This window comes from Ursus arctos, unplaced genomic scaffold, assembly GCF_023065955.2.
Source record: "Ursus arctos isolate Adak ecotype North America unplaced genomic scaffold, UrsArc2.0 scaffold_26, whole genome shotgun sequence".
Lineage (NCBI taxonomy): Eukaryota > Metazoa > Chordata > Mammalia > Carnivora > Ursidae > Ursus > Ursus arctos.
The window spans coordinates 41,731,850-41,744,865 of NW_026622941.1; the positions used below are offsets into that span (position 1 = coordinate 41,731,850).

Here is a 13,016-nt window from a genome sequence, read left to right on the forward strand (position 1 = left end):
GCCTGACAGCATGGGGAGGGAACAGAATAGCAGCATAGTATTCTTTCCGTTTCTTAAGAAGATTTTATTTATTTATTTATTTATTTATTTGAGAGAGCAAACGCACCCACAAGTGGGGGGGTTCGGGGAGGGTAAGGGGGGGGGGAGAAGCAGACTCCCCGCTGAGCACGGACCTGAAGTGGGGCTGGATCCCTGGACTTGGGGGTTATGACCTGAGCTGAAGGCAGCCTTTTAACCAACTGAGGAGCCCAGGTGTCCCCTTTTTTTCCCCATTTTTAAAAAATCGTGAGAAAATACATAGAACATAAGATTTACTCTTGTAACCATTTTTAAGTGTCTAGTTCAGTGGCATCAAGTACATTCACAGGGTTGTACAACCGTCACCACCATCTGTCCCCAGTACTTTCCATCTTCCCAAACTGAGACCGTACCCATTAAACACTAACTCCCCATTTCCCCTCCCGCTCCCAGGCCCCAGTCGACCACCCTGCACTTTCTGTCTCTGTGATTTTGACGACTCCGAGCACGCCATGTACGTGAGGTCACACGGTGATTGTCTTTTTGTGACCGGCTTCTTTCACTTAGCACCATGTCCTCAAGGTTTACCCACGTGATAGCATACGTCAGAATTTCCTTCTTTTGTAAGGCTGAGTGATGCTCCATTGTCGGTATATACCACATTTTGTTCATCCATTCATCCGTCAACAAACGCTCGAGTGGCTTCCATACTTTAGTTATCGTCAATAATGCTGCTATGAGCACAAGTGTATAGCAACATAATGTGAATCTTGATTCTGCTACTTTTAGCTCTGAGACTTTTGGCAAGCCTTTCAACTTAGGTGAGCCTCAATTTCGTCATCTATAAAATGGATTTAATAAGTCAAGTTCTCACTTCCTCAAAGGGTTATTGTAATGATCCAATTACGTAACATACGTGAAAGTGCTTTGTAAACAGAAAATTATATATATGTGAGGGTATCAAATCATTATGCAGAGTATACTTGGTCCTCTAGGAATTAGTGTTTTAAGATGACCATGACAACTAGAAGTCCGTTTAATTTCTGTATTGAAGTAGATACTAGAAATTACATTGAAATAAATATCAGGTGAGTCTAAAAGCAGACCTGGTAAAACCAAGGTCACTGAAATCCCCAGTATGACTTAGGTTGTCATGAAGGTTGAGTATTAAGAGAACAGAGATGATTAAGAGGAACTTGTAGCAGGCCATTTGTCATTTGGGCTGGTAGCTAAGATGAATTTGGTTGAATTGCACATTGATGTGTATCTAGGACAGTGATTCTCAAATTCTGGCATGCACAAGAATCACCTGGCATGCCTCTTTAAAATGCAGATTCGTGGCTCCCGTGTCCAGAGCTTTTATTCCCAGGTCTGGGTAGGATATAGGAATCAGCGTTTTTAAGAGGCATTTTAAGAGGCATGCCTGGTGATTCTGATCCTGGGCTGTTCCCAGAACATCGTTGTTTTGTTTTTTTTTTTTTAAGTTGACCTGACCAGGGAGGCCTGGATAGCTCAGCCAGTTGAATGTCTGCATTTGGCTTAGATCATGACCCCAGGGTCATAGGACTGAGTCCCTCATTGGGCTCCTTGCTCGGCGGGGAGCCTGCTTCTCACTTTGTCTGCCACTCCCCTTATGCTCTCTCTCTCTGTCTGATAAATAAATAAAATCTTCAAAAAAAAAAAAAAAGTTGACCTGACTTCTTTGTTCTTTCTCCTTCTTCTTCTCTCTCTTTTTTAAAATACCTGTGTGTTGGCCTGACTTTCTAGACGGTTCCCTATTATCTCCATAGTCCTGGAGATGACCTAGAGTTAATGATTGGGTAGAATTATGTTGAAAAGCGCTGAACTTCCCTTTCTTTTCTCAGGCAATGCCCAGAGGGATACCAGTGTATGAAAGCAGGAAGGAACCCCAACTATGGTTACACAAGCTTTGACACTTTCAGCTGGGCCTTCTTGGCATTATTTCGCCTTATGACCCAGGACTACTGGGAAAACTTGTATCAGTTGGTAAGTAGTAACACCTCTTTTTTTGAGTATTGCCTTTTTTCTCTTTGGGGACAGAATTTGCGTGAGGGTTTGTGGGTTTGGAGACACTCTGTGTAAAAGACCTTCAGTGAAGATATTATATGGGATCTTAGGATGTTATTTCTCAGAGTCAGCTGGTTTACAAAATGAAGGGAATTCTCCCAGCTCTTGTCCCTGTTTCTTTAGTAGCCAGTCACATGTGCGGTAGAGGCTCAAAGGGTTGACAGCCTTTTGCCTGGCCTGGGAATCTGCTATCTCTGCTTACTTCCTGTTGGTCCACCAGACCATCTGCAGTATTTCTCTTCTTGGATTTTTGGCATAGGGCATCTTTTTAGGGACTATCAATTAAACATCCTGTACAAGGCACCGTGCTAGACATTATAAAGATGAGCCTTCTAGCCACAAGGATCTTGGATTCTAAACATATCAACATTTGTGAGATTTGTAACACATCTGAACTTGTTCAGGCAGGTTGTGACAGATTTAAAAAAAAGAAAAAGTCTGCCGTTCTGTTGGGCTATCTTGGTAATTGGAGACAAGTCTTGACTGGTGGTGATGGAGAAGTAAGTGTAGGTGATTGCTAAGGGTCTTCCAGCTTAGAAATTCCATGATAATTCACTGTTTTCTATTTGACTCTGTCATTTGGTGATGCCAGTTTGAGAATGAGAAACATGTCTCCCTCAGGCATGCAGGCCCTCTTGAAGAGAAGCTTCTAATTTTCAGATCCCGTAAGGAATTCTAACTTTCCGTTGGACAGCCTAGAGTTCTCCTAGGTTCAAATCTTTCTCATGAAATATTTGTGGTTGATGCTAAATTCCATTAAATATTTGTGGTTGAAAAGAATAACAATGAAAACTAAATAATAGCGGGTCACATATACATAACCTAAAACCCAAGTGCTCTTTGATGTCTGTTTGCTCACTACTAGTGAAGGGAATAGTCCTAGGATCTGCTTCTTCTTTTTTTTCTACTGTTCTTTATGCCATATCCCTCTTTAAAAACCCACCCTACTGCAGAAGGATAAGGGAGGATGTCACTCAAGATGGGGACTTTCTGCGACTTGGTCCCTAAGATGGAATTTGTCTGTTAATGCTCTTTGAGGACCCATAGATAAATGAGCTGAAGTCTTATATTCTTTTCTTTATACTTGTTTTACAACCAACTAACAAAGTCCAATATAATTCTTAGCTCAGAGCATTTTTTCCTTTAAAAAAAAAAAAAGAATCAAGTGTTTTTCCATGAAAGGAGTATACCGGGAGTATTTAGAAATGCAAGAGGATTTTTTCTGTCACAATGAATGGGAGGTACTAGTGACATTTACTCTGAGTTGAGGAGAGAGGAAGCCATTTGGCCGTTGGGATGCTAAGTGCTCTGCAGGATGAAGGCACACCGTGCAATAAAGGACTGTTCTCGAAATGCAGTGGTGCCCCTGCAGGGGAGCATTACCCCACAAGTTATTTTCAGCCTGGTACATTTGATGCACGTGACTCAGAAAATGGTTCCTGTCTTTACAGACCTTACGAGCAGCTGGGAAAACGTACATGATCTTCTTCGTCTTGGTCATCTTTGTGGGTTCTTTCTATCTCGTGAACTTGATCTTGGCCGTGGTGGCCATGGCTTATGAAGAGCAGAATCAGGCAACCCTGGAGGAGGCAGAGCAAAAAGAGGCTGAATTCAAAGCAATGTTGGAGCAACTTAAGAAGCAACAGGAAGAGGCACAGGTTGGTGATCAATGCTTTGCTACGGTAACTTCCTGCCAGATCACCATGACTAAGGCTCCGTCTGATTGTCATTCCCGTTGATCTTCTGTAGGCACGTTGTCAAATAGAAGTCGTTAATCTGATGAAAATAACCCAAGTAACAAATGCAGATGGTTGGTCCAGTCATTCCATTTGTCTTTATGGCCCAGTTGTTCGTTAATATGATCGCTAGTTGAATTTCTCAACTGGGTAGTGCTCAGCTGCTCCGGCGGCTGGGAGGAAGACAAGTGGCCGGAACAGGGTATATAATGTCTCATGTAAGCACAGCCTTTTCGTTGAGTAAATCGTTAGGATCTCCTTCGGAGAGTCTCTGGGGTCATGAAAATATTGGTCGTAACTGAAAAGAAGACGCGTGTAAAATAGTAAAGTAAGATGCGAAAAACAGACTAGTGATCCCACCACCCTAACACTTTGCTTTCTGATCCTTATCCAAATAGACAAGTGTTTTTATACTGTTGGGCCCATAATATATAATATAGTTTCTTAACATTCATTTTCAGAGTTGCCCAGAAGAAATCTTTTGGTACCAAGAAAGCAGCTAAGTTCTTGTCTGAGAAACTCAAGAGAATAAATCCTAGAGTTCTCGCCACTGGGTTCTGCTCTGATTACCGTAGGGCCACGTGCCACAACACAGCTCAGCCAGAAAATGGAGACAGTCAGGTCCTGGCCACAGTGTCCTCTATGGGCTGGTTCGCCTTCCTCCTTCCCCCTGCTTCCCCCATCTGTGGGAAAGGAAGTGACCTGCACTGCTTGCCTGTTTTTGGGCAGCTCCGGTTAATGGCTTCTGACTTTCCCGTCACTGTGGCTCCTTCCCTAGGCTGCTGCCATGGCCACCTCCGCGGGCACTGTCTCAGAAGATGCCATCGAGGAAGAAGGCGAAGAAGGGGCAGGCTCTCCTCGCAGCTCCTCTGAAGTATCTAAACTCAGTTCCAAGAGTGCCAAAGAAAGACGTAACAGGAGAAAGAAGAGGAAGCAGAAGGAACTCTCTGAAGGAGAGGAAAAAGGGGATCCTGAGAAGGTGTTTAAGTCAGAGTCAGAAGATGGTATGAGGAGGAAGGGCTTTCGGCTGCCAGACAACAGAATAGGGAGGAAATTTTCCATCATGAATCAGGTAAACTCTTTGCACTGGGTCAAATAAGCCTAAGAAATTCTGCTTTTTCTAATCTCACTTGATTCTCATATTCACCGTTGGCTCTTCATTTTCCAGCCCTTTCCCTGCATCGTCTGGCCTACCTCTCCACGCTCCACATTGTTCCCAGAGGCAGGCGATGTGGGCGTGTTAGGATGGTCCTCTGCTCCAAGGCTGCCCACCCCCCACACCTCCACACACTCCACACCTCCAACCTATCCCACCCCACCCCCACTCTAGGCCAGCCCTAGGACTGAGTGATCACCTTTGGCAGACTGACTTCAGCCAGAAGGTCCATGTCACACCAGTAGGCCTTCCATTCTAAAACTTCGGGAAGCACCTTTCTCCTTAAACCTCAGAACATCAGAATTTAGCTTTCAAACATCTTCTGTTTAAGAACTGCATATAATTTTAGGTTAGAAGAAAAGTCCTGAAACTCTTTAGGTCACCTTATTTGAATGTGGCAAATTCTAGTAATTAATTATTCTAGATATATAGTGTCATGCTGATAAATTAGCCTACAGTAGATTAAAAGCTTCCAGTTGTAGCCAAGTTTGATAAATGGGGAAACTAAGAGAAAGAGAGAGGGGAGGACTTATGGATAATTACTGAGCATTCTGTTACTATAAATATTACCACATAACACCTATTTTTGGATTTCAAAGAACACCACCAAAATCCAATTCTCCGGCCATTTAATTCCCCATATTAAGGAAATGCTGGAAAGTTTGTAAGGTGTAGAACAGATTACAGTTACCAGGTTTATGGAGTGTACCCAGTGTTTTCTCGTCTTCCAGAGATGCTGCATTGTGTCTCTCCCTTGTATCTCTCACCTCCCAGTTCCGTCTCTGCTAGAACTGTTCGTTTTATCACAGCAGAATCTCTCCTGTCATCCCCTTCTTTCTATCCTGTTAATCCCGTCTTTGTTCAGACCTTTGTATTGTTTCATTCTACTGCAGTTAGCCACCGCAGGTTCGTTTCCTCTGATGTTTCTCCCTCTCCTTCATGTTTTCTATACCATTGCCAGAGCGCTTCTTAGTAAAACAGAGCTCTCCTTATTCACCCCCAAGCAGTCATGGAGTGCCTGTCATGCATCAGGGATTATGACGGGTCCTAGAGATTCACAGGGGTTCAAACACCATCCCTGCAGTGGAGCGGCCACTAAAACTTGTTTCTGTAATAGCACTGATGGTTCCATATTGTTCCGTGACTGCAGTAGGCCGCAGTGTTTTAGAGGGCACAGACCTACCACAACCTGGAGGCTTAGCAACTGGTAAGTGGGAATTAGTCAAGTAACGTATGTGCGTGTTGGTGAGGGAGCACTAGGACAGAAGAAAGGACGCTCCAGATTTGGAAGAAAAGTAACTTCTGGTGTGGACACCCCCAGCTTGAATTACAAGTAGAGATGTCTTTTAGGCACACAGATAGGCAAGCGATGGCTTCTGGAAGAGGTGCTGAGGTGAGAGACAGTGATCGGAGCCGTGAGACTTGATGAGGTATTCCAAGAGGCTGTGTCAGGTGAAGGAAGGAATGGTGGCCTAGGGGCACGACCACTGATGTCCGTGGGCATTGGAGATGGAGCTCATGAGGAAAACAGACGAATAGTCATCAGAGGTGCTAAGAAAACCAGGTCAGTGAAGCCCAGGGAGCACAAAGGTTGGAGAAAGGAGGGAGTGATCAATGGATTGAAATTTAACAGAAATGCTTCATGAACTCAGAATTGGAAATATGTAGGGGATTTGGCAATATAAGTCATCGAGAACTTTAAAGACACATCTCAGTCCAGGATAAGGATGGAAGCCGTACGGAAGTGGAACGGGAAGTGAAGACAGTGCGCGTAGGCTTCTCATACAGACTTCTTTCAACAATGTGAGTGAGATCATTTTTATAATCCGGGCTGGGGAGCCCAGACTAAGGGGAAATAGAGGTAGAAGATGGAGTCGAACAGAAAGAAAATGGAGTACAGGCTTGGAAGACGTGAAAATAGATGGAGTCTTTAACAGGAAAGGGCCACTCCTTCTACACATGTCAGGATAATAGGGGAGGGTGGGTGTAGGTAAGTTTGTAGGTGGGAAGTAGGAGATTGAGGAAGATGACACCGGACAGTGTCTGGTGTGCAGTAATACAGGAAATTCCAAGTCCGACTGAAGGGAACGAGAGATTGAGTAGGGGGTTTAAAGAAAATATTGACAGCGTAGAACAGTGATCACAAAGGATGGGAGAGGAAGTTACCCTAATCATATGCACTCTGTTTACTAACGAAGCACCAGCCCTGTAGTTGGCAGTCCTAGCACCCCTGCTCCTGGCCTTCCCAGTCCCCGGTCACTGTGCCGTCGGGCACCCTGCGCTTGCACCAGAATGAGCTGCTAGATGCTTCTCATGTGCGATGTTTGTTTTCTACCCTCAGTTTTGCTCCAGAAACCCCCTTTCTGAGATGCCCTATTTTTCTCTCTCTCAATGTCCACACCGTACTTCCTCTTCACAACCTTCTCTCGGAAAACCTTCCCTGACCTCCCCCGTTCCACACTTCATTGGACGTGACCATTTCACCTTTCCGTTATGTTTTATACGTACCTCTTTATGTGTTGCTTTTTGCTCTGCGTGGACTTATGTTCTTCCCTCTCTTAGATAAAGTGCTAAAGGCAGGGCCTGCATATGGCTAGCATTCAGACACTTGTTGGACAAGTGAATGGGGGACTTTTAGAAATCTGATTTCACCCCTTCTGGGACTTCTCTGTGGCCTGGAACCATCTCTCTGTCTCACCTTCACCTCACCTTTCTCCTAGTTCAGCCTCTTTTGGGGAAAAGTGTGATTCAGCTTTGTTGTCACCCAACCCTTGTCTTGAGAGCCGTCTCTGAGCTAGTTAATGAACACCTTAGTGCCGTTATTGAATGGTCTCTGATTAATCTATAGGCTTTAGCACAGAGTTGCTCTGATTGCTCCCTAGCTCAAAAAATAAAACTGGGCTTCTGAAATGTCCTGCTTTGCATGAAAATACTCACTTCCTCTCATTTCTCCATCTGAAAAAAATTGTAGATTCCTAGAGGCCAGGGCTGTCTGCCAAGACTTGCTGAGAAACCCCACATGGAAGTCATATTCTTTGTCCCAGGACTCTTCTGCGGTTTCTCTGATTTTATCTGGAAGAATGACTGAGCAAACTGAGGCCAAGAGAGATTCACTAACTCATCTAACGTCATATGGCTAGTAGGTGTTAGAGTCAGGATTTGAACGAGGTCCTTCAGACCGCAGAGCTTGTGCTCCTGAATGCTACGCTGTAGAGCCACCCCTCCCTACCCACCTCCACATCTGGTCATCTCTTGTTGGCTCACCAGTGAACGTGGCTTCCGTTTCCCATGGCCAGTTCAAGTGTATGTCCATTTCCCTTACTGCCAGATCTTCAGAGAGCGCCTTAAGACATCTACCCATCCCATTTCCTGCTCATTTCTCTATAAAATTACTACTACCATTTTAGGGCTTAGGACAGTTCATAAATATAAAGTATTATCAGTTTTTCGTAGTATTTTAATTTTTCCATTGTAGCATTTCTCAAGCTTTTTAGGCTTAGGACCCACTGATATCCTTAAAAATTGAAGACCTCAGGGCACCTGGGTGGCACAGTCAATTGAGCATCCAAGTCTTGGTTTCAGCTCAGGTTGTGATTTCAGGGTCATGGGATCGAGCCCTGCAACTGGTTCAGCACGGAGTTTACTTAAGACTTTCTCTGTTCCTCTCCCTTTGCCCCCCCCCCCATTTTCTTGCTTGCTTCCTCTCTCTCTAAAATAAATAAATCTTTTAAAAATAAATAAATAAATACCCTTAGCTGTATTCTCACCATAGATCTTTAACTCATGAATTATTTGTAGTATCATGCATTGATCATTTGGGAAATACTGGTTCACTGAGTTTCACAGATCTTCCAAGTACTGACACACAGTATTAATTACATACATTGTAATCACTACCCGCGCATCAGAAAAGTCTAAATACTGTGAAACTGTCAGGCTCACAGAGGCCACTCTATACTTGTGAGAAAATGAAAGTGATAAAGGCAGATATCATCTTATTATTACTATGAAATAGTTTTGACCTCTTGAGCCCCCTTAAAAGGATCACAGAACCCCCCAGGAGTCCCTAGACCACACTTTGAGAATGAGTGCTGTTTTGGGAAGGAAAAGTGAAATATGGCATGGACATAGAACCTTTAAACCACCAATTTGTCACATCCTAAGCATCCCAGTCATTGTTAAGCCTTGTCCCAACAGACAGCTGACATGGATACCCTAAAATCCTCAATTAGTTTTTCTGTGGAAAAATGTGAGGGCCACCTCCTCAAATCAAGAACACCCCAGAGCCATTCTCCCAAGGAAGCATCTAGACCTGAAGTAGTATATTTAGTTGGCAGTGATGTGCCTGCCTGAAAAGGATCAGAAGCTCCTGATTGGTGGACAGGGAAGATTTTGAAAACAGGAGCTAAGGCCCACGCATTTTATAAAGCAGCCTGGATCCCAGGAGTTAATAGAGCCAAGGGTCCTGAGTCATCACTGAAACCCTCCAGCGCAAGGAAGCTGAGACTGGGGAGAGGCTGGGGTATCTAACCTCAGGATGTATCTCCTTAGAGAATGGGCTAGAGCAGGATTGAAGGCTGGGTCCAAGGAGAGATGGGGCAAATTCTCTTTTCCCCTTCCACATTTATTACAGGCAACTCTTTTGCCAAGAATGGAACAGAGAATTAAAGAATAATAGGTAGATAGTTTTCTTTTAGTGTGTATTGTCTCAGGATCCTGATTTCTGTGTGTTTGTAGGTCACTGAATTGACCATTATCTTACTTACCAGTTCCCTATCAGTTAGGAATAGATCTCATACAGTATATTTTTCTGACTAGGCTGCAAGGTGCAAGAGGGCAGGGACCATGTGGTAGGTCTTCTTTACCACTGTATCTACATCACTTAGTACACATAGGGATTTAATGATCATTTGTCTAATAAAGGAAACCTCTTTCCTAACGTGGAGACCTATTGTACCGTGTAGTGTCAACAGCCAGCATTAGCTTCATGCAAACTCACAGACTTAGTCCGGGGAAGTGAACTTCTTTGAGAAGTGAGGCAGTGACCCAATGCAGGTATGACGTAATGTTCAGGTGTGGGTGGCTAGTTTGCAGTATCATCTAAATGCATGTTCACTAAATTAAGCACTGTACCTGTGATACGCAGAGCACTCCAGGAGATACAACATGAATCAGGCAGTGTGCCCCTAAAGAGCTTGTAGCTGGTTAAAAAGGAGAGCGCACGTACTCTAAAACAGAGGCTCGGGGCTCTGGAAGGGTGGAGGAGGTCTGTAGAGGAAGAAGCTGAAGGGCTGGACCGTGGACAGTGGCGAGGACTTGCACGGCTGGAAGCGTAGAACATAGAGACCTGCAGGCAGTGTGGTTCCACGTTGGGTCTGTGAGGAGAAAGAGTGAAAGATAAAATGGAAAAAGTGAATTAGAGTCAAAGCTGGGGGGATCTCGAAGGACATTTTTAGGACATTGATTGATGATATTAAGTGTGATCATGGGATTTAGCAAAGGAGCCCAAGAGTGCCTGAGTCTTGTCTTGTCCTGGCCATATTTCTCTCTAGCGAGCCCTCCAAGGGAAATACATATACCCAAGGCACTGTTATTAACTCCAGTGTTCTGTGTTAGACTGAACCGAACATGTGGGTAGAAGCTCAAAGATATTTCCTGTCCCCCTCCCCCTGCCATCCACCTTGGGATCTTACTGCATTTTTTTTTAAGATTTTATTTATTCATTTGAGAGAGAGAGAGAGCACAAACGGGGGAGAGGGAGAAGCAGACTCCCTGCAGAACTGGGATCCCGACATGGGGCTCGATCCCAGGACCTGGAGATCATGACCTGAGCCACCCAGGTGCCCCAAGGGATCTTACTGTATTAATCATCATTTTTATTTTCTGTGTTTTATGATGCTTTGACATTTTAGGAGTCTTGCTAGCTGGGGAGAGACTGCCCCTCCCAGTGCAAACTTAATTCCTAGACAGTGAACAACTTGTCTGGAAGTGTGTCTTTCATATACAAATCAACCAATCCAAACCTTCAGCCCCAACTTTTTATCTAACGCTCACATACCAAGACACACCAAACCAATGTTTTCCCTGCCCTCAATCACTCTGAGGGCCAGGTACTGGACAGCCAGCACCGCTCCTATAGCCCAGAGCTGGACAGCCAGCACCGCTCCTATAGCCCAGAGCCCGCTGAAATTACTCAAACCGCCCGATCCCGAAACTTGTCAGATGTTCCTACTCTGTCTCAGCCGTTCCTTCTGAGGAAACCACCATACAGGCTCTGAACCATGCTTTTCCCTTGCTCCTTTTGCCTCCTAACTGACCCTACTACCTCCCCATGAGGCCCTGCAGCATGGCGTGGCATGCCTGCCCCCTTCTCTTGAGAGCTACAATTAATAAACTCTTTCTAAGGTAGCTGTCTCTGTGTCTGTCACCTTACCATTTCTCATCAGAACAAAATCATAGGCACAATAGGAAGGCATTGCCTTCGGCATAGCACATTGCTGTGGTATAAAAATTTAGGAGATGCCAAACAAAAGGGACAATTAAAAATATTAGTGTCTTTAAGTTTTCTTTAACCCAGGAAATTTAAATCCATTGTAAGGCTTTCTGAATGTACCTATCTTATAACCAGGGTGTTTTATATTCAGGAGTGGGATAGATGTCACTTGGATACATATTAGTATATTTATTAAAAAGGAAGAATAAGGTCATAATTTTTCAAATAAGAGTAAGTCTGATTTGGCCAATTGCTTTGACAATAAGGACTGGTTTTGCTAACTATATCATATGGTAGATACTTTTGTAAGTTAAATGAGCTAAATCTATGGCTTTAAGGTTTTGATGAAAATATCTTCAAAGCATGTAATAAAATAAAATGATTTTATTAAAAAATTAATGTTGGAAAAAATTAACGCTGTCAATGATGCATTGAAATTAATGATATCTTGATTATTCCAACCATTTCTTTTGGGTTAAATAAGGTCTCTTTAAGTAAAAGAATTACCTCTTTATGAGTAACTCATATTTTTATTAGTAAATAAAAATGAAACCTTTTTGGCATCCTCAGAAATCAAGAAATGGAATACTTCTAAAAGCTAGGTAACAAATCATTTGGCAAGTTGGGTGGTTTATAGTTCTTTGCTTTCAATAAAGTTGAAAGACTACCTGATTTGATTGTCAACCAATAGATCATTAGGATAAATTTTGCTGATAGCTTACTATGTGATTCTGGTATAGAATTTGAAAGGAAATTAAAAAATTGAGTGAGATTGCTATAACCAAATTCTTCTGTTCCAAGATACTATTTATGTGAATAAGGTTTCTCAGCATTTAAAATCCAATATTAGATAGGGAAGGGAGAATTGATGTTGAGCCGTGTTTGATTCTAGTAATAAATAATACTGTCTACAAATATTTCATCACCAAAAACACCAATAGGAAAAAAACTCATTAAGAGATACGTTTTAATAAAATTTTCTTTTTAGGGGCGCCTGGGTGGTTCAGTCGTTAAGCCTTCAGCTCAGGGCATGATCCCAAGGTCCTGGGATCAAGCCCCGCATCGGGCTCCCTGCTCCGCTGGGAGCCTGCTTCTTCCTCTCCCACTCCCCCTGCTTGTGTTCCCTCTCTCGCTGGCTGTCTCTCTCTCTGGCTGTCTCTCTCTGTCAAATAAATAAATAAAATCTTAAATAATATAATATATATTAATTATATAAATATAATCTTAAATAATAATAATAATAAAATTTTCTTTTTAAGCTTAGAATTGCTTATAAATGGATACTATATGTGTATATCTTGATCAATTTTATTAATAAGAATTATAATAAAAAATCAATCCAAGAGAATTTTTAAAAATTCTTAGAGACTCATGGTCACAGGAAATTTTTTTAAATTTTAAGTACAGTTTATTTATAACTTTTTGTTGAAGAAAATTGTTGATCAAAAGTGATCAGTAAAATACAGTAAAGCATAAAAATATACATTAGCATACAATTCTCTAGGGAATGTGGAATTGGAAATAT

The 13,016-nt window shown here is 42.8% G+C and overlaps 1 protein-coding gene across 2 annotated transcripts in view; it reads left to right on the forward strand.

Annotated features, from left to right (window-relative positions):
* The window catches only part of SCN8A (sodium voltage-gated channel alpha subunit 8), a 111,670-nt gene that overhangs the window by 40,551 nt on the left and 58,103 nt on the right, over window positions 1-13,016 (forward strand). For both annotated transcript variants that reach the window (XM_026501841.4, XM_026501840.4), the window contains exons 8-10: window positions 1,884-2,025; window positions 3,558-3,764; window positions 4,621-4,914. In XM_026501841.4, the coding sequence (XP_026357626.2) occupies window positions 1,884-2,025; window positions 3,558-3,764; window positions 4,621-4,914 (643 nt within the window). The remainder of the gene's footprint in view (window positions 1-1,883; window positions 2,026-3,557; window positions 3,765-4,620; window positions 4,915-13,016) is intronic.